Source organism: Ranitomeya variabilis, chromosome 4 (genome assembly GCF_051348905.1).
Source record: "Ranitomeya variabilis isolate aRanVar5 chromosome 4, aRanVar5.hap1, whole genome shotgun sequence".
Taxonomy (NCBI): Eukaryota; Metazoa; Chordata; class Amphibia; order Anura; family Dendrobatidae; genus Ranitomeya; species Ranitomeya variabilis.
Genome location: NC_135235.1, coordinates 210939335 through 210967171, shown reverse-complemented (window position 1 = coordinate 210967171; position 27837 = coordinate 210939335). Strand labels below are relative to the sequence as shown.

The following is a 27837-nucleotide window of genomic DNA, read 5'->3' as shown; positions in this document are numbered from 1 at the left end:
CAGTCCCAAAGCTACAGCCTCAAACCACATATGTATAGAGTGGTATAATATCAACTGGCATAAGCCAAACACATTTGATACTAGCGCATGGCAGTGCGGCCATGCAAACCTTTTATAGTTGCAGCTCTACAGGACCTTCCTGGTGGACCAATAGGAGCTGCATCAGGGCCTGAGCGTGTGACCCCTGACCTCCAATGGGAGGTCCTCCCGTGGGCATGCTCAGTGCATGAAAAGCAGAACTTCGTCCCAGAAAAGCCTGCTCGCCGCTGACCAGTGCTGGCTACAAGGGCAGAGCCTGGAAAGACAACAATAACCATTTGCACTGTATCAGGCTGAGCCAGACGCTGGGACCGACGTCTCTGCTGAGCAGGTTCCACTGCAGCTGGAGGAGAATGGGAGAATGGCAGCAGACATGGTTTGAGATTCCCCCTGTGCAGCGGGAACTCAACACCTAACAGGAGGTCACACCAAATATTGTAAAAAGTACAAAAATAATGTAAATATTAAAGAAAAAAAAAGTTCACATCGTGCACTTTTCCTGTAAAGTAAAAATCTACAAAAAAGAACATAAACAGAAACCATTTAGTATTGCCACACATGTAACTGTCCGCACTTTATGAAATGCTACAATATATCTCATAGAGTGAATGTTAAAATGAAAAAAAGTAAGTTAAAATTACAGTATTGTTATTTTTTGGTCACTTCAACTCCCAAATACCGTAAATGGAATTTAGAGAGATTGAAAAGTACTTTGGACCCCAAAATGAGCACTGATGAAGACTGCAACTACTACCCCAGAAAACAAGCCCTGATGCTAAAAAATAAGTTAAAGCACTTGGAAAGCAAAGAGGAAAAACTGAAAGCAAAGAGGTGTCAACTGGTAAGGTCATAAAGCTGGAGCGTGACCGGATACTGTGAATATTAATAGGAATTACAGCCAGTTTTGGGAAACTGACTGGTATGCAGGGTGAATGGGGCCAAAGATTTAAAAAATACTGGATAAAAAAAGTTATATACGGTCTTGTTTTTTTCAGGGCGAGTTTTGGTTTCGAATGACACCATTCATTTTACCATATGATGTATGTGCTAGAAAAAACTTAAAGTGAGATGAAATAGTGCAAAGCACTCAATTCCACAAATTGTTTTTGGAGGGTTTCATTTTTATGGTGTTCAATGTTTGGTAAAAAAAATAACCTGGCAATGCAAATTATCAGGTCAGTATGAATATGGAGATAGCAAACACGTATAGTTTTTTATCTTACTGTCAAGAGGGACTGCCAGCACAGTGAAGGGTCATGGAGGGACTGGGTAGGAGGTATTAGAAGCAGAGTTAAAAAAAAATAGCAGTCAGAAGTACACACAGAAAGATCAAGCTGAGCTTTTCTAACTAGTCTTTTACCTAATCACAATGCTGGATTCACAGCTACACAGCTCAGTGCTGACAAATAATTTATTTTGTTCTGCTGCTGATTCTGTCTGTGAGCTAACTAGGAAGCAAAAATTTGAAAGCGGTAATCCGTCTGTATGTGCTGTTGTATGGGAGACATCATGTCAGCTAGTCTCCCACCAGCTCAAAGTAAGAGCTATAGCCTGCAAAGGGGAAAACTGGTTAAATGTAGAACACAAATCGTATGATGGTCGGAAAGTGTTATTACTCTGGTTCCTACACTGAATTGTTACTTGAAATTACAGCTAACCTTAAAGTAATGAAAGCTGAAACCATTGAAACTTGTCAAATAAAAACAAAAAAATCCAAACACCTCCTGTGAGAATATCTCGAATAACTAATCTGTTAATCCTATAACACATAATTGCTGCCATCCTCGGGCAAGCACTACTTTATTTTGTTAAGGTGCTTGCAGAAACAAGAGAGCATTGACTCGGCAGACTCGTGTACTTAGGGTTATGAAGGCAGAACCTATAGAACCAAATAGATTTCGTGGCACTCCAGGTGAGAAGGAAGAAGATGGCGGAAGACAACAAGGGTTATGTATGTCTATGGAGTCCGGGAGACAAATTCACTCTGTAACTGATTAAAAAAGATGTATGTCTTGTCATCTTGCAACAAGAAAAAAAAAGAGGCTAGAATTTGTTAAAAAAAAGATTTTTAATTGTCAAAATGGATGTGCTCTAAATGAGTTGTCTGGATGTAAAAAAAAGCCTTGAGATCCCTACCACTTCATTCCCAATTGTTCTGTTGCCCAGATTGTTCCAGAGATGATGAGCCATGCCAACATGTGAAAGTTGCAGCCAAAAATGAGCCAATATATGAGAGGAGAGGGTACCCAAAGGAAACAGGATGTTTTTTTCTGGAGGCACTTGAGATGCGTTTAGTATTAGCTTACGCCTCTAGATGAAGGTTCATGGAACCATATTGAGTCAGTATGCCTGTCGATGTTTGTGGCAAATTTTGCTAATTTAAATTAATGTAAATCTCCTGGTCCAGATGAATTACATCATAGGGTACTGAAAGAGTTAGCAGAGGAAATTTTAGAACCACTAGCCAGAATCTGAAAAATCTTGGAGAACAGGAGAAGTCCCAGAAGATTGGAGAAGGGCAAATGTTGTCCCTGTCTTCAGAAAAGGAAAGAAGATGTAGCCAGTGAATTATAGGCCAGTGAGCCTTACTTCTATACCAGGAAAGATCTTTGAACAAATTATTAAACAGCATCCTTGTAAGTACTTGGATAAGAATACAGTTATTAACCAGAGCCAGCATGTGTTTACTTTTGTAGCAAACAAGTCATGCCTGACTAATCTAATTTTTTTCGATGATGGAATCACTGACTGGGTGGACCAGGGAAATATGGTAGATATAGTATATCTCAACTTCAGCAAAGCATATGATCAAGTATCTCATACTATCCTTATTGAACAAATCACTAAGTATGGGATTGACAATGCTACGGTTAGGTGGATTCATAACTAACTCAATGATCATACTCAAACAGTGGTAATAGACGGCTTCACATCCAAATGGAGTGTTTCAAGTGGGGTACCACAAGGCTCTGTCCTGACCCCAGTGTTGTTCAACATTTTTATACATGATCTAGATAAGGGAACTGAAGGTAAACTAGTCAAATTTGCAGGCAATGCAAAGCTAACACAAGAAAAGACAGAGAAAGGATTCAGAAGGATTTAGATAAGCTTGAGTAATGGGCAATGTCTAATAGAATGATATTTAACAGAGCAAAATGCAAGATTTTGCATCTGGGCAAGAAAAACGAAAATTATATCTACAGAATGGGAAGAATAGAACTAAGCAACAGCACGTGTGAACACTAGGTATACTAACAGATGACAGAATGCACATGATTCAACAGTGTGATGTAGCAAGAAAAAAGGCAAACACAATTCTAGGATGTATTAAGAGAAGTATAGAGTTTAGATCATGTGAAGTAATTATACCCATCTATTCCTCCTTGGAATGTCTAATGTCTAATGCCTACCAAAGAGAGTGAATCTTTACATCACCAATAATAACATCAGACACCACTCATCTACTGATGACCTTTGTGTAAACCTTTTGCTGTGATAACTTTGTGTAAAATGTCGCCACCATGGAGTTATGCCTCCCATTGAGTGCAATCAATCATTGCTTGAGTTGTTGGCCATATTGTCATTGGTTAAGTCACTGAATATTAAAATTGTCCAGTTTCAGTGGGACTGGATGAAAAGCTAAAGCTCACCCCATACACAATAACTGGCTCTTGGCTTGATAGTTTTTGAGCTGATCATTCAGCCATCTGCTATTTCTCACCTCATATAAATGTAGAAGCTATCAGCTATGCCGAGTGTTCCTCTATTCTCAAAGAGCCATTGTTAGACTCATGACGACAACTGATTTTGCAGAGAATTAAGAATCGTCCGTCTAAAATTGGATATACCAGACCCTTATCAACCCTGTCATGTGTTGGAGAGTCAGGAGGCCCAATACACAATAGAATAGGGCTCCCCAACCAGTGTCTCGGGCTTGCGGGACGATGATGTGTGGCTCGTTGCTGTCTGTGGGCTTAGTGTTTTTGCATCATGTCTGGAAGATGGCTATGAAGAGCAAGTCTCCAGACTTTTTCTCAGTAACCCTACACAGAAGAGCAGTTCGGGATGTCCATATACTGGACTTGGAAGTGGAGAGATAAATTAAGTATAGTAAACTTGGGACAGGATGATCTGCAAGTCAGGAGGTTCTTGGAGCTGGATGTAATAGTGTGGTGGGAATGTGTATGAGGTCCACGAGGACCAAAGGGGTCTGACAAGATCAGTGCAAGATAAGAGATGCAAAGTTTTATCAAAGTTACTGAAGTTTTTTTTATTCTATTAGCTGCTACTATGTCCTTGTCCATGTGAAACTTTACATCTTTTTGAGATGTCAGTTGTTCGAGGAACAAGTTGTTCTCTTCACCCTCCATGTGAACAAGGGGTGGGAATTCCTGTAAGCAGATCATGCCAGGGAGGGGACTCGGCACATAAGAGGTTGTCTGCCTATAATCACAGGATCAGAAGCTTTTTGTCGTCTGTGTGCAGGTGAGTTTGCATCAGCACTTGTTCGTATATTTAGGAGAATGGAATATTAAAGACTTTAATTACATAGCAAGCCTATCAATAACATTTATTTTGATAATTATTCATTCTGTCCTGATTTATAAGATACATTTATAGGATAGTCTTCTTGGTTAATCCCAAATATTGAGAATTGTGTTTTTTTTTTCTTACAGATGATCGAATCATTATTTGCTATTTTGCATATTTTTGCTCTATAGCACCAACACCAAAGTATTAGTTAAAAGTTTAATAAAAAGCCAAATCTATTTGCTCTTGCATATTTCTAATGTACTGAAGATAGCAGTCAGCCGAATGCTTGTTCGGTCGGCAGCTATTCCTACCAATTCCCGTATATATATGCATTCTTATTTCAACTGAAGGTGCATGTTTTTAAATGAGAAGGATACAAGTCACTACCAGAGATCTCTGGCCGTAGCTTAACTCCCATAGGGAGAAAGGATCAAGTATGTTAAAATTAAACATGTCCAATTTTTCTCTGCTCTTGATGGGTCTCCATATGGTTGGCCAGTCCCTCCAACTCTTCAGAAATTTTCAATGTCAATCATTTGTTCCATATGAAACTTAATAGATGGGAATCATAACCTAATATGCTCAACTTAAAACTGTGAAAAGTTTGCATCTCTTTTATTTGTATTGTCAATGGTGAAAAATCAGACATTTTTAACATTTTTAAAAATCTCTGCCCATCATAAAATTGACTGCTGAAATTAATGTAACTTGTGTATAGAAGCATAACAAATTGAAGTAATTAACACTGCAAATCTGGACAATAAACAGGCACGACAAAATAAGAAAAAAAAAACCATAAAATGTGTAAAATTGCAGCCATACGCTAGAAGTTTTGCCTGGTCAAAAAGACTGATTTCGACCATTTTCTGCCATCCATTGGCGAATCGGCACCTTTGTTACTTGAGTTATAAAGAAAGTTGATTTATCTGTTGAAAGGTTAATCGGCTGGGTTGGATCTTTTCAATTGAGGGGAGTAGTTGAATCTTCCTTTACATCAAAAAGTGTAATTCACTATGTCTTTCTGTACAGTAAAAAGACATACTAATATATACCGACCTAATAAAAGTCATAGTGGACACTCTTTTGGTTCTTGAGTGCCAGTTTTTATTTTGCTATACTTTTCTGGCCTCTAGGACTGTAATGTGGTTTGAATAAGGCACAAAATACTCTAAAAACACATAAAACACAAAAATACCAAATAGAGCCACTTCTATGTGACCAGTAATTTAAAAATGTATCCAAAACCCTCTGATTATGGACAATTTGGATGATCGAACATACACGGTAGTTTGCAAGATGTTTCCCCAAAGATGAAGTCATTGACAAGCTTAGATAGACCTTCTAGGGACGTTTGTTGAACAAACGTTGGGTCGATAGTAGAGTTGAGCGAACATTTTTGGAATCGGTCACCGAATCTGAATTTGCCATATTTGTGCCATATTGGTAACCTATTCATGCCAAATTTATGTTTGATGATCAGTTCTGAAAATATTAGATAATTTCCACTTCCATTGACTCTAATGACGCTCAGAGACTAATGCAAAAACAATATTTGCTGACAATCGTAATCGGAACCGAATTTTGAAAAATTTGCTCAACTCTTCTCGATAGTCATCACATATCTTGTAGGTACATTTCTTTACTTATAGAGTATTTTTGGACAATGTGTTTCAAGGACCATGTGTTGTATGGTTGATGAGGCTGACCATAATGTCTTTTGCTGCAGTTGTTTTCTACTGATGATAAGTTTAGAAGGTTCTAATCTTTTCCAATAATCATTTCTTGACCTGTTATATCTGAAGTTCCCAGAATTTCAAAATCCGGTACAACCTGTGAACGCTATGTTGACAAGTTTCATAATCCAATATCATAGGTCACTCTTGGCTTCATCGATAAGACGAGCTCACAGATAATCCATGCAAACAAACATCACTTTGATCACTTGTTTTGGTACATGTAAAAACAAAAGGTCAATATACAAGGCAGGACTTCTCCAGAACACATAAACATGATCTGGAATTTGTAATCTTCAAATACCAGACGGGATAATCCATCATGCAGGAATCATGCAAAGGGGAGGTTTGACCTTTCTAAATCACTTAAGGGTTTGCAGGATTCAGTCTACTGAACTGGTTGTAACCAAACATAGGTCATGTTCATTGTGTCAACAGAAACTGATAGTTGATGCCATTATCAAAGTGTTTATGATAGTTGTGTGATCGACAATATTAGGAAATCGCATGAACCCACTTGAGAGAATTTGATGGAAGATGAACCTTCTCGGAAGTAGACGTAACACCTTGTTGTCAACTCTCCCCAAATGCCTAGGAGGCTTCCAACAATGGGGGCAACCTTCAAGACTCCAAAAACGTTGACAAGTCTCTTAAGTACCTAAATAACGTCTTAAAAGGTAGCACTCTCGCAACATCCAAACAAATATTCAGGGGTATCAAGAGGATGTGGGATATGGATGGGCGTATCTTGAAAAAACGTAGTGTAGTCTATGAAAAAGGGGTGAAAACATTTTGACAATGTACTTTCTCTCAGGCAACATATTTTAAAAGCTGGTAAATATGTTTTAAGACAGTGGTAAGAAAAAATCTTCCTCATTGTTACAGAGTTGTATGGGCATTTGAGATAATTTGGCTTTGTGTCCTTTAAAGAGGACCTGTCACCAGGTCAAAAGTTTCCAGTTTTTACTCTTATTTTATTCCTGCTGCTCACCTGATTATTTAGGTTTTTTTTTTTTGGAAAACCATCATATGGTTCCAGAGATATGGACCATTCTAAATAGTGTAATTTTTTTAACAATAAATTTTTATTGAAAATTTTCGATTTACATATATAAGATAATAAGAAAAATATCAATATAGAGCTATAAATGTAATCCATACAGTAATGCATGCAAACAGCTAACACGCAATCATGCGAACTAACAAAAGTGGAGGACAGGGAAAGGGGGGGAGAAGCCCGAGGGGAAAAGTGTAGAACGTCCAGAGACTATGATAAGTTATTCTGAATCCGACTGAACGTTGTTGGTTAAGTATAGTACAGGTGTGGCAAAAGGAGTATGGTTGGTATAGTCCGCTCAGAGGAGCCATATTTTCTCAAATTTACCAACTTTGTCTGTTAGTATGGCCGATAATTTCTCGTTGATCATATAACAAGTGAGGCGTGTTTTGACTGTGGAAAAGTCTAGGTTTGGTTTTTTCCAAGCCAAAGCAATGGATTGTTTCGCTGCCAAAAATATGAATGTGATAAGGGCTCGGGTGTGATTGGGGATGTTAGGAATGCGTTTGTTGAGTAATGCCTCCCATGTTTTTTTTTGAGGTTTATGTTTGTTATGGAGAAAACTAAATGGTATATTCTAATCCAAAGCCTTCTTACAATCGGGCATAGCCACCATATATGGAACATGTCTCCCGTTGAGTTGCATCCTCTGAATCAGTTTGGGGAGTAGTTAGCCACTGCCTTAGCCACTCTAGCTGGGGTCAAGTACCAGCGGGTCAACACTTTATAGTTGGTTTCTAACATGAGTGTATTTAATATTCCTCCAGTGGAGGAGGACCAGATTTGGGACCACTCTGACTCAGTCAGGGTAGACCCGATATCAGACTCCCAACGAGAGGTATATTTTAAACAATGCCTATGGGAAGGGGCATTAATATATGAGTAGAGGAGAGATATAGTTCCTGAGGCATGTGGGTTTTGATGACACTTTTGTTCAAAAGGGGTAATGGAATAGGGAGGGGTAGAATTTTTTAGTAAGGAGTTAACAAAGTTCTTTAGTTGTAGGTAGCGAAAAATTTCTCCGGGGGGAAAATTATATTTTTCTTTTAGGACTGGAAATGGGATAATCCCGTCGACATTGAACAGTTGATGAACCCTGGTTATACCTGCTTCAACCCACGTATGAAAATTTCTGATAGAGCCCACGCCTGGGGGAAATAGGATATTGCCCCAAATGGGAGCAAGAGGCAAAAAGGGTGAAATTAGTTGTGAAGAGTATTTTAACGTGTCCCAGATTGTAAGAGAGTGTTTTATAATGGGGTTCGAGATATGTTTGCGTTGGGTTGGAAGAATCCATAATACTGTGTCTAGGGTACTGGGTTGCATTTCGAAAGCTTCTAAAGATAGCCATAATGGAGGTTCGTTGTAGGCATGGTATAGAGTCAGTTGGCCTAATTGGGCTGCGTGGTAATATTTCAAGAGGTTGGGGACTCCCAAGCCTCTATTTAGACGGTGACGGTATAGAGTAGCTTTGTTAACCCTTGGGAGACCTCCCCTCCAAACGAAAGTGTCTATTGATCTTTGAGCCATTTTAAGGAAGTGTGAAGGGATAGGGATATGCAGAACGCAAAATAGGTAGAGTAATTTGGGGAGGATAGTCATTTTTAGTGCCCGTACTCGGCCCAACCAAGAGAGATGCAATTTCTCCCATGATTGAAACAAAAGACGAAGTTTCCAGAGCATAGGAGGATAATTAGCCACGTAAAGGGAGTCTAAGTTAGCTGTCAGTTTAACCCCTAAGTAATCTAAATGATTAGTGACCCATTGGAACGGAAAGTTGTACTGAAGTTGTGATACAATAGGCTGTGGGAGAGATATGTTCATGGCATAGGATTTAGTAGTGTTTAACTGTAGACCGGATATAGATTTGAAGTTTTCTAAGATATGTAGAAGGGCCGGCAAGGATGTCTGAGGGGATGACAGAAGTAGTAGCATGTCGTCGGCAAACAGAAAAAGTTTGTGAGAGACTGACGCCACTTCCACTCCCTGTATATCAGAATTAAGGCGCATATGAATAGCTAATGGTTCAAGCGCCCAAAGAAATAGTAAGGGTGAAAGAGGGCATCCCTGCCGGGTTCCCCTACTGATAGGGAAAAATGTAGAGGAGAAACAGTTGTATCGTACATAGGCAGATGGAGAGCTATAGAGAGCATAAATCCAAGAGAGAAAGTGGTCGTGGAAACTTCCATCTCCGCAAGACCGCAAACAAATAGGGCCACGAAATAGAGTCGAAGGCTTTTTTGATGTCTAATGACAGTAACATATTTGGTATGTTGCGGTGTTTGCAGAGGTGCAGCAAGTGAGAGACCCTCAGTAAATTGTCCGAGGCTTGTCTCCGTGGGACAAAACCCACTTGATCTTCATGGATTAGAGTACCTAGGCCAGAGTTCAACCTTTGAGACAGGATTTTAGCTAATATTTTAAGGTCTACGTTGATAAGAGATATTGGTCTATAATTAGACCAGAGTAGATGGTCCGTGTTTGGTTTAGGTAACATAGATATTGCTGCAATTAATGAGGCTGCGCCTGGTTTGTTGCCGTCTCTCAAAGAGTTGAAGTAATTAGTGAGGTGGGGGATCAGTATCGGAGCATATTTTTTATAATAGAGGGCCGTAAATCCATTGGTTTTTTTATTAGTTTTCAGGTGTTGAATGGCTAATTCAATTTCGCTTGAAGTTACGGCTTAGTTAAGGAGTTCGATCATATTGGAGCTGAGGGCCGGGAGGGGAATAGAATCTAAAAAATTCTCTATTGTTTCTGAGTTTGTGGTGATTGGGGCCTTGTACAGCTGCCTAAGTTTTTGTTGGAAAATATGGGTAATTTGTTGTGGATTAGTTGTAATACCAGAAGATGTGCGTAGTCATATGGGGGGCCTAGGTAGAGGTAGGCATTTTAAATGGCGAGCTAAGTTAGATTTATTTTTGTTGTTGAGAGCGTAGAAGCGTTGCTGTGACCATCGTATGGCCCGATCTGCGATCTCGAAGAGACGAAGGTCTAGTTCTGTACGAGCGTGGAGAAGATCTCGGTACGTGGCTGGTGAAGGTGTGTTCTTCATCTGAGACTCTAAGGCTGACACCTTGCTCTCTAGTTCAGCTATCTTTACATTTCTGTCTTTTTTCTTACGAGAGGCCTCTTGAATGCAGAATCCTCTAAGCACTGCTTTATGTGCTTCCCAAAGGGAGATTGGCGAAGAAGCTGAATGTTGATTTAAGGAGAAATAATCATCAATATAATTTTTCAGCCTTTGAGCAATATCGGGATAAGAGAGCAGTGAATCATTCAGAGCCCAGTTGAATGAACAGGGCCGTGGGTGAAGTGTCGAGCATGTGAGAAGATTTGGGGAGTGGTCCGACCAGGAGATAGAAAGAATGGATATATTAGAGACATTTGGAATAAAGGAAGGATTAGCGAATATATGGTCGATTCTAGTGTACACTAAGTGGCGTGAGGAGAAATACGTATAACCTCTATTGGAGGGGTGGATCTCTCTCCATAAGTCTACCCAATGGTGTTGGGAGAGAAGTTTATTAAGGGCGGATGTATCCGCAGAAGGGTATAGCTGCGGGGGATTAGAGGAGTGGGGACTTAAGGACTTATCAAGGCTAGCTTTGAGTATACAGTTGGAGTCTCCACATAGTATTGTGGTACCTTGGTCATGTTCTGAGACTAATTCCAGTAGTTGGGAAAAGAAAGCGGCTTGGTGGGTATTAGGGGCATAGTAGGAGACAATAGTCACCAATTCATCTGATATTGAACCTGTCACCATTATATAACGTCCTTCTTTGTCAGCTACTGAAGTAAATAGTGTAATTTTTTAAATCTTTATAAAAGGGGCGTTTCTCACAGGGTAATTATATAGAGCAGTCTAAAGACACACCCCAGAGGATCCTGTGAGCCACACCCCTTGTAAAAACCATTAAAAAAATTGCACTAAATAAAAAAGCTAATATCTCTGGAACTTTATGGAAGATTATCAAGAATCAGAAATTGGAATACTCAAGGAAGCAGCAGGAATAAAATAAATCTGCACACTTTTGACCTGGTGACAAGTCTTCTTTAGGTCCTCCTGGTATCACAGACAGGCTATGAGGACGTGAAACCTTGAGGTGGAATTAATTCCGATGTCAGCTCTATTTTATTAGCCTATACATAGATTTGTTGATGGAGTTTTTTTTAACTAAATGCAATAGCTTTCATGAATGAGAATAGGAACAATATTTCCTTGACTGTCATTCTTTGTTTTTTTATTCAATGGGATCCAAAGGTGCAGAACATGCAAAAGGGCTCATTTATGAGAATTTAGAATTTCCTTAGTTCTTCCATAGCTGATCATGAACTGTAGTCATATCTTTTGAAATAGCCACATGAATTCCTCTAACTTCTTATTTCCCTTGTAGGTGTTTTCTCTATTTGTGGTAAAGATGAAGCTGCTACTCGCACTTTCTGTTGTCCTGATTGCTCTTGCAGTTTTGCCAGGTAAGTTTCATTTCTTATATGAACGAACGCTGTGATAAATTTATCTGCAAATTAGCATTTTTAAATGCAGGGTGTGATCCTTTAAATGTAGGGTGTGATCCTCTTGTAAATGTAGGGTGTGATCCTTTTGATGTCGATCAAAGATTTTTTTTTTTGTAATACAGAGCTCCATATAACTTACTCTATGCATTAGAGTGATCTTGGGTGCATAGATGTCCATTATGGAGGTCAAAGCAGAATGATATGTATGCAATCAGCTCCTAAGCTGCCCCCTAGTGGCGACTGCAGGAAGACAGAAAGTTATAATTAGCTTCTGTCCAATTAGAAAATTTGAAGCTCCCAATCTTTGGTTCCAAAGAAATTTGAAGAAAATAACCAGCACATGGCATGGATCTAAAAAGGACCTGCTGTTGAATCATGGAAATTTACCTAGAGGTCTCAATAACAACATCATTGGTCATATATACAGTATATATTATAACCAAAAATGATGTTAATGAGATGGTTTTATATATATATATATATATATATATATATATATATATATATATATATATATATATATATATATATATTGCTCAAAATCATAAAGGGAACACTAAAATCCCACTTCCTAGATATCACTGAATGAAATATTCCAGTTGTAAATCTTTATTCATTACATAGTGGTGTGTTGAGAACAATAAAACCTAAAAATTATCAACATAAATCACAACTAATATCCCACGGAGGTCTGGAATTGGAATGATGTTCAAAATCAAAGTGCAAAATGAAGTTACAGGCTGATCCAACTTAAGTGGAAAAGCCTCAAGACAAGAAAAAGATGCTCAGTAGTGTGTGTGGCCTCCATGTGCCTGTATGACCTCCCTACAAAGCCTGGGCATGCACCTGATGAGGCATCGGATGGTCTCCTGAGGGATGTCCTCCCATACCTGGACTAAAGCATCCGTCAACTCGTGGACAGTCTGTGGTGCAACGTGACATTGGTGGATGGTGCGAGACATGATGTCCTAGATGTGTTCAATTGGATTCATCTTGGTACCTAATGGCAGTCAGGCTACCTCTGGCGAGCACATGGAGGGCTGTGCGGCCCTCCAAAGAAATGCCACCCTACACCATTACTGACCTTGGTGGAGACATGATGTCCCAGATGTGTTCAATTGGATTCAGGTCTGGGGAACGGGCGGGCCAGTCCATAGCTTCAATGCCTTCATCTTTCAGGAACTGCTGACACACTCCAGCCACATGAGGTCTGGCATTAGGAGGAGGAACCCAGGGCCAACCGAACCATCATATGGTTTCACAAGGGGTCTGAGGATCTCATCTCGGTACCTAATGACAGTCAGGCTACTTCTGGCGAGCACATGGAGGGCTGTGCGGCCCTCCAAAGAAATGCCACCCCACTCCATTACTGACCCACTGCCAAACCAGTCTTGCTGAAGGATGTTGCAGGCAGCAGATCGCTCTCCCAGGCATCTCCAGACTCTGTCACATCTGTTACTAAGTAATGTAATAGATAAACCATTATTTCTTATTTTTAGGGACTCTATAGCGACGGGGTCTGTTCCGCAGGACTGGCGCATAGCAAATGTGGTGCCAATATTCAAAAAGGGCTCTAAAAGTGAACCTGGAAATTATAGGCCAGTAAGTCTAACCTCTACTGTTGGTAAAATATTTGAAGGGTTTCGGAAGGATGTTATTCTGGATTATCTCAATGAGAATAACTGTTTAACTCCATATCAGCATGGGTTTATGAGAAATCGCTCATGTCAAACCAATCTAATCAGTTTTTATGAAGAGGTAAGCTATAGGCTAGACCACGGTGAGTCATTGGACGTGGTATATCTCGATTTTTCCAAAGCGTTTGATACCGTGCCGCACAAGAGGTTGGTACACAAAATGAGAATGCTTGGTCTGGGGGAAAATGTGTGTAAATGGGTTAGTAACTGGCTTAGTGATAGAAAGCAGAGGGTGGTTATAAATGGTATAGTCTCTAACTGGGTCACTGTGACCAGTGGGGTACCGCAGGGGTCGGTATTGGGACCTGTTCTCTTCAACATATTCATTAATGATCTGGTAGAAGGTTTACACAGTAAAATATTGATATTTGCAGATGATGCAAAACTATGTAAAGCAGTTAATACAAGAGAAGATAGTATTCTGCTACAGATGGATCTGGATAAGTTGGAAACTTGGGCTGAAAGGTGGCAGATGAGGTTTAACAATGATAAATGTAAGGTTATACACATGGGAAGAAGGAATCAATATCACCATTACACACTGAACGGGAAACCACTGGGTAAATCTGACAGGGAGAAGGACTTGGGGATCCTAGTTAATGATAAACTTACCTGGAGCAGCCAGTGCCAGGCAGCAGCTGCCAAGGCAAACAGGATCATGGGGTGCATTAAAAGAGGTCTGGATACACATGATGAGAGCATTATACTGCCTCTGTACAAATCCCTAGTTAGACCGCACATGGAGTACTGTGTCCAGTTTTGGGCACCGGTGCTCAGGAAGGATATAATGGAACTAGAGAGAGTACAAAGGAGGGCAACAAAGTTAATAAAGGGGATGGGAGAACTACAATACCCAGATAGATTAGCGAAATTAGGATTATTTAGTCTAGAAACAAGACGACTGAGGGGCGATCTAATAACCATGTATAAGTATATAAGGGGACAATACAAATATCTCGCTGAGGATCTGTTTATACCAAGGAAGGTGACGGGCACAAGGGGGCATTCTTTGCGTCTGGAGGAGAGAAGGTTTTTCCACCAACATAGAAGAGGATTCTTTACTGTTAGGGCAGTGAGAATCTGGAATTGCTTGCCTGAGGAGGTGGTGATGGCGAACTCAGTCGAGGGGTTCAAGAGAGGCCTGGATGTCTTCCTGGAGCAGAACAATATTGTATCATACAATTATTAGGTTCTGTAGAAGGATGTAGATCTGGGGATTTATTATGATGGAATATAGGAATATAGGCTGAACTGGATGGACAAATGTCTTTTTTCGGCCTTACTAACTATGTTACTATGTTACTATGTTACTATGTCACATGTGCTCAGTGTGAACCTGCTTTCATCTGTGAAGAGCACAGGGCGCCAGTGGCGAATTTGCCAATCCTGGTGTTCTGTGGCAAATGCCAAGCATCCTGCACAGTGTTGGGCTGCAAGCATAACCTCCATCTGTGGACATCGGGCACTCAGACCATCCTCATGGAGTTGGTGTCTAACCATTTGTGCAGACACATGCACATTTGTGGCCTGCTGGAGGTAATTTTGCAGGGCTCTGGCAGTGCTCCTCCTGTTCCTCCTTGCACAAAGGCTGAGGTAGTGGTCCTGCTGCTGGGTTGTTGCTCTCCTGCGGCCCCCTCCACGTCTCCTGGTTTACTGGCCTGTCTCCTGGTAGTGCCTCCAGCCTCTAGACACTACGCTGACAGACACAGCAAACCTTCTTGACACAGCTCACATTGATGTGTCATCCTGGATGAGCTGCACTACCTGAGCCTCTTGGGTTGTAAAGTCTGTCTCATGCTACCACGAGTGTGAAATCACAACCAACATTCAAAAGTGACCAAAACATCAGCCAGAAAGCCTTGATACTGAGATGTGGTCTGTGGTCCCCACCTGCAGAACCACTCCTTTATTGAGTGTGTCTTGATAATTGCCAATAATTTCCATCTGTTGTCTATTCCATTTGCACAACAGCATGTGAAATTGATTATCAAACAGTGTTGCTTCCTAAGTGGACAGTTTGATTTCACAGAAGTTTGATTTACTTGTAGTTATATTCTGTTGTTTAAGTGTTCCCTTTACTTTTTTGAGCAGTATGTACATATATATATTTTTATATTTATAACTATAATTAATATATAGATATGTTATAGATATACAGTATATATTATATATATATATATATATATATATATATATATATATATATATATATATACCGTATATACTCGAGTATAAGACGAGATTTTCAGCCCATTTTTTTAGACTAAAAGTGCCCCTCTCGGCTTATACTCGAGTCATTGTCCCAGGGGGTCGGAGGGGGAGTGGTGGCTCTCACATCATACTCACCTGCTCCCAGCCTAGTCTCTGCACTTCCCTGCTTCTCCAATGCTTCTCTGATGGTGTCCGGCACCCGCAACTCTTCTTGTGTTCAGCGGTCACGTGGTACTGCTCATTAAAGCAATGAATATGGATGCAACTCCACTCCCATAGGCTTGGAGCGCATATTCATTACTTTAAAGAGTGGTACCTTGTGACCGCTGAACACAGGAACAAGCTGCCTGTCGGAGAAGCAGGGACCGCACCAGGAGGGTGAGTATGACGGGGAGGGTGAGCTATGCAATATTCACCTGTCCCCATTCTACCGCCAGGCTATGTCTTCCGCGTCCTCTGGCTGTGACGTTCAGGTCAGAGGGCACTATGACGTATTTAGTTCGCGCCCTCTGCCTGAACAGTCACTGCAGAGAGCCGGATGACACAGCGGCGTGCAGCGGTGGCACGAGGACAGGTGAATGTCTCAAATGCCGTGTCCTGAGCCAGCGGTGACACCGGCACCTCGCCCCCATAGCGCGCCTGTATCCCCACCTGCTCAGGACCCCTGCACCTAGCCCCCAGTAATGAGAGGTGAGTATGTCATTTTTTTTTAATCGCAGCAGCATATGGGACATATTATTCCATGGAGCATCTTATTGGGCCATCAACCTTTGTGCAGCATTATATGGGGCATAATATTCTATTTAGCATCTTATGGGGCCATCAACCTTTGTGCAGCATTATATGGGGCATAGTATTCTATGGAGCATGTTATGGGACCATGAACCTTTGTGCAGCATTATATGGGGCATAATAGTCTATGGAGCATCTTATGGGGCCATCAACCTTTATGGAGCAGCATATGGGGCATATTATTCTACTGAGTATCTTATGGGGCCATCAACCTTTGTGCAGCATTATATGGGGCATAATATTCTATTAAGCATCTTATGGGGCCATCAACCTTTGTGCAGCATTATATGGGGCATCATATTCTATGGAGCATTTTATGGGGCCATCACCTTTGTGCAGCATTATATGGGGAATAATATTCTATGGAGCATCTTATGGGGCCATCATTAACCTTTTATGCAGCATTATATGGGGCATATTTTAATATGGAGCATCTTATGGTGACCATCATGAACTTTATGGAGCGTTATATGGGGCTCCTGATTCAATATGGAAGTTCAAAAACACTTAACTTACTGACGTCTCAATTAGTTTTACTTTTGTTGGCATCTATTTTTATTTTTGAAATTTACCAGTAGCTGCTGCATTTCCCAACCTAGGCTTATACTCGAGTCAATAAGTTTTCTTATTTTTTTGTGGCAAAATTAGGGGTCTCGGCTTATACTCGGGTCGGCTTATACTCGAGTATATATATATATATATATATATATATATATATATATATATATATATATATATATATATATATATATATATATATATATATATATATATAAAACCAACATTGATGCTATATATACCGGTATATATATATATATATATATATATATACATATATATATATATATATATATATATATATATATATATATATACAGGGTGAGTCATGTTTATGGATGCACCTAAATTAAATGGGAATGTTTGGTGATATCAACTTCGTGTTTGTGGCACATTAGTATATGGGAAAGGGAAAACTTTTCAAGATGGGTGGTGACCATGGTGGCCATTTTGAAGTCGGCCATTTTGGATCCAACTTTATTTTTTTTTGAACGCAGTACCCTTGTCATTGCAGCAGATTTCAATGCAAGAAGACACCCTATGCAAGAAAACTGTCACCATTCCAATTTGATTGATACACCTAAATCAAATGGGAATGGTGACAGTTTTCTTGCGTATGGTGTCTTGCATTGAAATCTGCTGCAATGACCCGGGTACTGCGTTCACCAGACATCAACACAATTTATATCCGCTCCTCATGTGTTAACCTCTGCGACATGTCAATGGCTGTAAACAAAGGGAAAATTGTAATTAACTAATGAAAGAATAAAGTTACGTTAAAACCATTAAAACCAAGCACACCATTGTTTTTCTTGTGAAATTCTCAATAAGTTTGATGTGTCACGTGACCCTCTTCCCATTGAAAAAATAAAGTTGGATCCAAAATGGCCGACTTCAAAATGGCCGCCATGGTCACCATCTATCTTGAAAAGTTTTCCCCCTCCCATATACTAATGTACCACAAACAGGAAGTTGATATCACCAACCATTCCCATTTTATTTAGGTGTATCCATACACATGGCCAACCCTTTATTTCTATATCTCTATATTGGTTGTTAAGACCTCAAGGTAAATGTCAGTGATTCAACAGCGAGTCCTTTTTAGATCCATGTCATGTGCCAATATATGTATATTTATAGTTTTAAGGGTTTATGATTGTGAGAATTGCATAACCACCATTGACAAATAAATTTTATTTTTGAGATTAAATCACAAAATTTATGAGCAATACCCAGTATCCTCACACTGTAATAGTTGTATGTCCTCCATGGACTAGTTGTTTCCAATGTGATGCTTCAACTCTGATAATACCATCCAAAGGCTGTCGAGACGTGCTGGAAAATGTAGTTTTGCAACATCCAAAGATCCATAGATTGGAGTCAAAATCATAGCTAATTGGACCATATTGACCCACGATCACCACCATTTCTCATCTCCTAAATTGTCTTTTCCAACAATAGAGTCCAGCTCAGCAGAGACCAAGGAGCCCTCCCTAAAGGATCACCTTAAGTCTTTTGGAGAAACAGTTAAAGCTGCAGCTACGTCAGTGGGGGAACAGACTAAGGCTGCATTTGAAAAACTGCACAACAGTGAATTTGCCACAAGCGCCAGGTATTTACGCAACTTATTACATAATGATTACTTATTGCACCTATATATTGCACCACAACTGGGGACATCCAGAAGATGCCAACCAAATCACACAAAGATTGTCAAATATTACTCTTTATCTGTCCGATAGTGTATATAGTATATACCCTACCCCCCAAAACTACTGTTTTTGTGCCCTGCATAACGGCCACTGGTTAGCTTAAAAACGTGAAATGTGACAGTGCTGTCATAAAAGGGTTAACTTGGACTGTCTACTATATATCATCCAGAATAAAAGCTTACTGGAGCAAAAAGTGAAATTATCCTCCCACAATATGGCAAATGAAAGATGTATAATTTGTCTCAGTAAATTCTCTCTCTTATCTATGAATTAAAATGTTGCCTCTTCTCGAGTGGTTGCCGCCTTAGGCAAGGATCTTAATCTGCTTTATTTTTAATACATTCCATGATTTTACTATAGTAGGTTACCCCCTTGTTTGGAGTAATTTACCACATTGCAAGATTTTAATACATTTTTTTCTTTTCCAGGAAAATATTCTCTGATGGTGTTGAGAAAATCAAAAACAAGTTTTCTAAGTAATTACAGAAGAAGAATCTCTACAAAGACAAGCTCTTAAAGCCTGCCTAAAAATATGTAAACCTGCTTAAAAATATGCAGACGTCACCCCTGTGATCATAGAGCAATCCATATACCTATCATGCCAATCTAATAAAATATGTGCTCCCCCATCTCCGCCTTTGTGAAAATTCATAGTCTTAAGGTTTGAAACGTAATACAATCCCAATACCAGACTTTCAAAAAAATTCTAAAAGTGTTGAAATACTCTGTATGTAATCAAATTTACGAAACTGCTTGCTTTTGGTGTAAAGTGTCTGAGAGGTGGGGGGCCAATATCTAGGATCAGAGATGAACATCCGGATGGGAATCTACCAGGCCATGTCCTACTTGGTGTGGCGGGAAATTAAATGTATAGGGCCCTTTCTATTTATTTCTACGGGAGTTATGGAAAATCCCAAGTCACAATGATAGCCCAGAAAAACCACCAGCCAGGGATCGTGGAGTTGAAATGATCAAGATTGAGACTGCAAAAACACCCAAGCTATTACACATCATTTCTAGGACTGGTCTCTTTATATTTTCATCCAACAGTCCAGTAGACCTTTTACTTAATAAAGGCAGTCCCTTATCATGGTCTGCCTTTAACCCCTTTCCGATGTGGACAGTTTCCATTATTTGCTCTTCTTCCCAAAGCCATAACTTTTTTTTTATTTTTCTGTCCACATAGACATATGAGGGCTTGAATTTTTTGCGGGACCAGCACCTTTCATTTTACCACATAATGTACTGGAAAACGTGAAACAAAATTCCACGTGCAGTGACATTGTGAAAAAAAATGCAATTCAGACATTGTTTTTTGGGAATTGCTTTACTGTGTAGATTTTATGGTAAAAATGACCTCACAATATGATTTTGCTCATCAGTATGGTTACGATGTAGGACACCCTCCTTTTGATGTGGGCTCCGGCGGTGAGCCCACATCTTTTCCGGCAAATGTTAGCCGCATGGAACAGCTGACATGTGGCGATAACAGCCACAGGAGAACTCTGACAATGGCATTTCACGCGCGCTTCTTGCCATCGAACCGGAAATCCCGCCCATCGGTGCCCACCGTGATCGCGTGTCACTGATGGGTCAGCATGACAACCAGAGGTCTCCTGCAGTCTCCTGCAGACCTCCATGGTTGTCACTGCATGATTGCTATGAGCGCCACCCATTGCTCGGTGCTCATAACAAGTCAGCAATTCTGCTACATACAGGCAATCTGATCATCACCTGTATGTAGCAGAACCGATCAGGTTAAGGCAGCTTCTAGTCTCCCATGGAGAGTACTGAAGCATGCCAAAAGTAAAAAAAATGTTTTCAAAAATATTTAAAAAAAAATTTAAAATGTAAAGTTCAAATCACCCCCCTTTCTCCCCATTCTAAATAAAACAATAATAATAAAAAATCAAACATACACATATTTGGTATCGCCTTGTTCAGAACCGTCCGATCAATAAAAAAAAAAAGATTAACCTGATCACTAAACGGCGTAGCGAGAAAAAAGTCAAAAAGCCAGAATTATGTTTTTTGGTGGCCACAACATTGCATTAACATGCAATAACGGGCAATCAAAAGATTGTATCTGCACCAAAATGGTATCATTAAAAATATCAGTTTGGCGCGCAAAAAATAAGCCCTCACCCGACCCCAGATCACAAAAAATGGAGTCGCTTCGGGTATCGGAAAATGGTGCAATTTTGTTTTTAGCAAAGTTTGGATTTTTTTTTCACCACTTAGATAAAAAAGAACCTAGACATGTTTGGTGTCTATGAGCACGTAATGACCTGGAGAATCATAATGGCAGGTCAGTTTTAGCATTTAGTGAACATTGTAAAAAAAAAAAAAAAAAAAAAAACAACTGTGGGATTGCACTTTTTTTGAAATTTCACCGCACTTGGAATTTATTTTCCCGTTTTCCAGTTCAAAATAAGGTAAAACCAATGGTGTTGTTTAAAAGTACAACTTGTCCCACAAAAAACAAGCCCTCACATGACTATATAAAAAAGATATGGCTCTGGGAAGAAGGGGAGCAAAAAAAGAAAACGCAAAAACGAAATTACCTCCGGTCATTAAGGGGTTACATTTCCCAGAGAAGCATTGCAGGGTGAATAAGCCTCCTTACTTTGGCATGCTAAAGCCGGTATGTCACTCTCCACAAGGAGAAATGTTACCTCTTAGACCTAAGTTCAACGCCTCTCACCTAGCCCAATCAGTTCTCATACTTTACACCAACAAAGGACAGTACCCCAAAACACAGAGATTGCAAATTAAGATGCTGATTTGGCTTTGGTCCTGTCACATTTCAAGGCTCGTTAAAGGGTCAATATTGAATTGTAGGATTGCTGATTCCAACAGGTGGTGCTATAGAGTTAAAGTCCTCTTCCTCTCTGAAGAGGGAATTTGCACACACCCCAAAAGAAATCCAGCAAATTCTGCACTCACAAAGCCAAATGCTCCCCTCCCATTTGAGCACCGATGTGATTATCATCTACATGCTTGGCATTTCTGTAGTGATGAGAGCCCACTTCATTTATAGGTACATGCCTCCAGAAGCACGAGCTGGCCATAATGTATGGGCACAACATTGTACTGGGCACTACAATGTACTGGGTACTACAACGGCAGATTTCAAAATTTTCACTCAGCAATATCCACTGCTGCTTGTTTGTGGAAACCACCCATGGAGTCAACATTTTTGCTAATCTTCAGATAAATTCCTAGAGGGGTGTGTTAGGGATGGCGGATTGCACTAAATAGATTTAATGAGGAAGTGCAATCGCAACCCGGGGTCCAACGTGCCGAGATGTAAAGTTGCAGCTAATGTGAACAATGCAGTGAGCAATTGCTAGCTCACACTGAGTTTCACGTCACTCAGTGAGCAGCACAAGAGGTAGTGTCACTCGCACACAGTAATGAAGCTGAGGCTCTGCAATAGAGCTGTGTCACTCGCACACAGTAACAAAAGATATGACGCTAGACATGATCCCTGTTAACTTCACAGAAGATTGAAGCCAACGGAGCAGGTAGCAACAGTGGTCAGACAGTCAGCAACTGCACTCAAACAACTCCACTCCGGAGGTGCCAGAATTCTATTGGCATTACGCCAGCCCTGAATCAACATGAACAAACTCCTCTCCAGAGGTGCTGGAATTCTAATGGCTAACAGCCGATCCTGAGCACATGCTGACACAGCCCACACCGTTGCAAAGTACATTCACACATGAAATTACATTGATGCTAGCGCCCCGGTGTGCGCCTCTGAGAACATTTTATATGTAGAGCTCAAGTCCAGTTGGACAGGACCTTGCCCTTGGACCAATCCGGAGCTGCCACATCACCAGAGCAGCTGATGACCGACCACCAATTAGACGTCGCCACATCACGAGCATGCTCAGTAGGGTGATTTCTGGACTTAGTCTCCAGAGTGTTTGCTCGTCGCTGACTGGCTGGTTACCATAGGCTTGGCTGAAGAGCCAGCAGTAACCAGATGAATAGCACGAGTCTGAGCAAGTTGCTGGGACCGATGTCTATGCTCAGCAGCACCCGCAGCGGTCAAAGCAGAATGGGAGACTGCAGGCAAGGTTTGGGATCTACCCTGTGCAGGGGGAGAATCCTGGCATCTAACAGGGTGTAATTTCCAAAATGGGGTCACTTGAGGTGGGATTCTGTTCTTCTAGCGCTTAGGAGCTCTGCATATAAAGTTTAGATTTTCATAGCTTAATATTATAACATTTTATGAATCACCTGTGGGTTCAAGGTACTCATCACACCTCTAGATAAGTTCCTTGAGGGGTGTAGTTTCCAAACTGGTGTCCCCTGTAGGGGGTTTCCACTCTTACATCAGGCAATCTATTCCAGCCAATTTTATGATTGAAAAGTCCAAAGGTTCTCCTTCTCTTCCAAGCCTTGCAGTGCACCCAAACACTAGATTTCCACCGCATATGGGGTATCAGCGTAATCAGGAGAAGTTGCACAACAAACTGTATGGTTCATTTTGTCCTTTTATCCTTATGAAAATTAAAAATTTGGGGCTAAAGAACATTTTTGTCGTAATAATTAATATTTTAATTTTTTTCCTCTCACATTGCTTTGATTCCTATTAAGAATCTAAAGGGTTAGTACATTTCTTGAATGTGATTTTGAGGACTTTCAGGTGCGCAGTTTTTAAAATGATGTCACTTTTGGGTATTTTCTTTCATATAGGCCCCTCAATGTCACTTCAAACGTGATGGGGTCCCTAAAAAATGGTTTTGTAAACTTTGATGGAAAAACGAAAAATGCTTATAAACTTTTTACCCTTCTAACTTTCTAAAAAAAAAATTATGTTTCAAAGACGATGCAGATGAAAAGTAAATATGTGGTAAATATTATTTCCTAACTATTTTGTGTGATATAATTATCTAGTTTAAGGGCATAAAAATGAAAAGTTTGAAAATTGCAAAATTTTCAGAATTTTCCCCCAAATTCTGATATTTTCACAAATAAAAAATTATCGGCCTTAATTTACCAGTAACATAAACTACATCGTGTCACGAAAAAAACATTTTCTGAATCACTGTGACATGTTGAAGCGTTCCTGGTCAGAAAGGGAGAAACCAAAAACACTGAATGGGAATATAACTTGGTGTGCATGCCGCAGAGAGCTTTAAAACACAGTGCAAAAACTGAAACGGAAACTAAAAGTACTGAACAGGAATATCAGTTGGTATGGATGCAGCGTATAGGCACATGTTCACACTGGTCACTAAGCAGACACTGCAGGATATTTACCATACTCATATTGTTCTCATTCTGGGTTTTATCTGGTCAGGAAGGTGAAAATAAGCTTTGAGGTAAAGGAGTTAATGAATAATATTTCCCTTACATAGAATACAATAAAGATCAAATATTCACTGCTCAAAAAAATAAAGGGAATACTTAAACAACAGAATATAACTCCAAGTAAATCAAACTTCTGTGAAGTCAAACTGTCCACTTAGGAAGCAACATTGATTGACAATCAATTTCACATGCTGTTGTGTAAATGGAATAGACAACAGATGGAAATTATTGGTAATTATCAAGACACACTCAATACAGGAGTGGTTCTGCAGGTGTAGACCACAGACCACATCTCAGTATCAATGCTTTCTGGCTGATGTTTTGGTCACTTTTGAATGTTGGTTGTGCTTTCACATTCGTGGTAGCATGAGACGGACTCAACAACCCACACAGGTGGCTCAGGTAGTGCAGCTCATCCAGGATGGCACATCAATGCGAGCTGTAGCAAGAAGGTTTGCTGTGTCTGTTAGCGTAGTGTCCAAAGGCTGGAGGCACTTCCAGGAAACGGGTCAGTACACCAGGAGATGTGGAGGGGGCCGTAGGAGGGCAACAACCAGGCAGCAGGACCACTACCTCAGCCTTTGTGCAAGGAGGAACAGGAGGAGTGTAATAGGATGCAGGTACTGAGTATGTCACCACGGAACAGACAGACCAACAGTTGAGGGGTTTAATAACAGGAATAAGGTTCTCCTCGCAGGGAGGAAGCAATGCAAAATAACTAACAATAAAACAATGCAAAAATACGGGAGTTAAACAATATAACAGAATTAAGTAGGATTCCTTGAGAAAAGAACACTTATCAGTCTGAAGATGACTTGCTTGGAGGGTTGTCTTCTTCAACATAGGCGCCGAGAAACAGCGGCACTTGTCGTCCCTCTGTTGTCCGTGGGCAGAGTAGTCTCTGAGAGCCTGCTGCATGGGGTTTCGGGAGTTAATGTGGTATGCACAGGCTCTGAGTCTTTAACTTTTACAGCACAACCAGGAAATCGGGGCTCCGCACTGTTGTCTCTATACCAGGAAAACAGGGGCTCTGCACTGTTGAGTCTCTGTACCAGGAGTCAGGGGCTCTGTACTGTTAAGTCTCTGTACTGATACCGCGGGGACCAGGGTGTCGTAGTCTCTAAAACGGGTCTCAAAGCGCCCCTCTCCAGTCACAGCAGAGTCCGCTTTATGTATTCACGAGATACAGTCTTTCTGGGCAGTCTCTCTCTATTTGTCCTCAGACTGGGAGCTCGCTCTCTCTCTCTTCTGGAGCGCAGCTGCACCCTGCTCTGCATGCTGCTCTGCACGCTGCTCTGTCTCCTGCGCGCGTCCCTTTCCCGCCCTCTGGCTGCTTCCTATCTGTCCCAGTCTATCAGTCTCTCCCTAGGGAACCTGCAGCACAGCTCAATGGTTCCGGGCACAGAGCCGAGAAGGTAACCGCCCCCAGACTCTTCTTGTGCTTTAAACTCCTTACATTTCCCCCCTCTTTCTGCTCGCCATTCCACGGGCGAGATCTTCAGGAGTTCCTGTTGGCAATCTTCCAGTCCTTGCACAATCTGCTGCCAGATGAACTCATCCTGATTGTAGCGAACAGGGTGTACACCAGCCGTTGAACGTTCATAGCGTCTCAAACCAGCAGGGGCGGTGGTGTCAGCTGCTGTGGGAGGAGTCCGATACGTTGGTAGAATCTGGCACCAGCCCTGTTCCTGGGTTCACTGGAAGAGATTCGGAGTCTTCCTCGTCTTCCACATCTACATTGATCACTGGCGCCGCCGGTGGGGGTGCTTGAGTCAATTGGACTGATTCAGGATCTCGAGACAAACATGGACGCAACATATTCCTGTGCAGCGTGGGGGTGGGAGTCCCTTCTTCCGTTTCGGGCTGGACCTCATAAACGGGACCCCAGTTGCCGAGCCGCAGCTTCACTCGGTACGGCCTTTTCTCCCACCGGTACTCTAGTTTGTTGTGTGGGCGCTTTTCCCTCACTAAGACTTGGTCTCCAGGCCGCAGGGCTGTCCCCTTTTGAGGAGCTACCTGGGGATGCTCCAATTCTTGCAGCCGGTCCTGCACTAGACGTTGAATTGTCCGCAGCCGACGACAATGTTCTTGAACCCAGGAGTACACCCCCGTCCGTGGGTAGTCCTCCTCGGGTTCCAGCGCCAGCTCTGCCAGTCCCTTCCTGGGTCGGCCAAAGAACAGAGAGTAGGGGGTGAATCCGGTGGTGCTGTGTTTACGAATGTTATACGCCCACACCAATTCAGGGACGGACTCAGTCCACTTCGCCTTCTGGTCCTCCTCCAGGGTCCTCAGCATTTGAATCAGAGTGTGGTTAAATTTTTCACAAGCCTCATTCCCCTGTGGATGATAAGGGGTGGTCCGGGACTTATCGATTTTGTACAGCTGGTGCAGCTCCTCCATCACTCTTCTGAGGAAGCAGGCCCCTTGATCAGAATGAATGCGCTTGGGACACCCGCACACCTGAATGAAGTGTTTGCAGATTGCGTGAGCCGCAGACTCGGCAGTCTGGTCCCGCGTGGGCGTCACTACGGCAAATTTAGTAAAGTGGTCTATCGTCACTAAACAATGCTCATAACCTTGGTGTGGTGGTCCAATTGTCAAGTAATCTATTGCCAGTAGGTCCATGGGGCCAGAAGACCTCACCGTCTCTGTGGGAGCTCGTTGTTCTGGTGGTTTGACCAGCTCACAACTTCTGCATTGCCGACATACTTTATCCACAGTGTTCCTTAAGTGGGGGTGATAAAATAGGCGCTGTAACCACTGGAAAGTCTTTTCTGGCCCAAAGTGTGCTCCTTTCTCATGTGCTTCCTTAACCACCTGGTCTATCATGGACGAGGGAATCACTGTCTGCCATACAAGACTGAGTTCTGTTTGCAGGAATACCTTCCGGTACAGGATGCCATCCCGCAACTCGAGCCTCTCCCACTGGCGTAGCATCTTCAGTACTTCAGGTGACATGGACCTCCTCTCATGTCGATTGGGCATTTGTTCAGACACGACCCACCTTCTCAACTGAGCTAGCTCCGGATCCTCCTGCTGTACTCGGACCCACTCATCACACAGGCCTCTTCCTGTTCAATTTCCCACGCCGCTGCCACCGTCCTAGCAGTCTCTCCAAAACCTGGAACCTCTACATCTTCCAGTTCTTCATCCTGGCTGGGTTCTGGTTTGCGATAGTTTACTCGGGAAAGAGCATCCACATGTACATTCTCAGCTCCTCTTTTATACGAAATTCTGTATCGGAACTTGGCCATTCGGGCTACCCAACGTTGTTCTAGGGCGCCTAACTTGGCATTCTCGAGATGGGCCAACGGATTGTTATCGGTGCGTACATGAACTTCTGAGCCAGCCAGATATTCTGCGAACTTCTCAGTCATTGCCCACACCAGCGCCAACAACTCCAATTTGAATGAACTGTAGTTTTCTGGATTCCTTTCTGAGTCATGCAGAGACCGACTGGCATATGCGATGACGCGCTCTTTCCCGTCCTGCATCTGCGACAGTACAGCCCCGAGGCCTGCAGGCTCCCATCAGTGTGCAAGATGAACGGTTGTGTGAAGTCAGCGTAGGCCAGCACGGGGGCCTCCGTCAAAGCCTTCTTCAAAGCCAAGAATGCCTCCTCCTGATGCTTCCCCCACTGTATGTTCCTGTTTTTGGCGCAA

At 41.6% G+C, this 27837-nt stretch overlaps 1 protein-coding gene across 2 annotated transcripts; it reads left to right on the top strand.

Moving 5' to 3' along the window:
- The first annotated feature begins 4311 nt into the window (after positions 1-4311).
- On the top strand, positions 4312-19479 carry LOC143770319 (apolipoprotein C-I-like). 2 transcript variants are annotated; one of them, XM_077259826.1, is made up of 4 exons: positions 4312-4524; positions 11760-11838; positions 18600-18750; positions 19279-19479. In XM_077259826.1, exons 2-4 carry the CDS (start codon positions 11784-11786, stop codon positions 19328-19330), a joined length of 258 nt encoding a protein of 85 aa, XP_077115941.1. In that variant the 5' UTR covers positions 4312-4524; positions 11760-11783; the 3' UTR covers positions 19331-19479. The 2 variants fall into 2 exon arrangements, with proteins under 2 accessions (XP_077115941.1, XP_077115942.1); XM_077259827.1 differs by lacking the exon at positions 4312-4524 and adding an exon at positions 6611-6982.
- The last annotated feature ends 8358 nt before the right edge of the window (positions 19480-27837 follow it).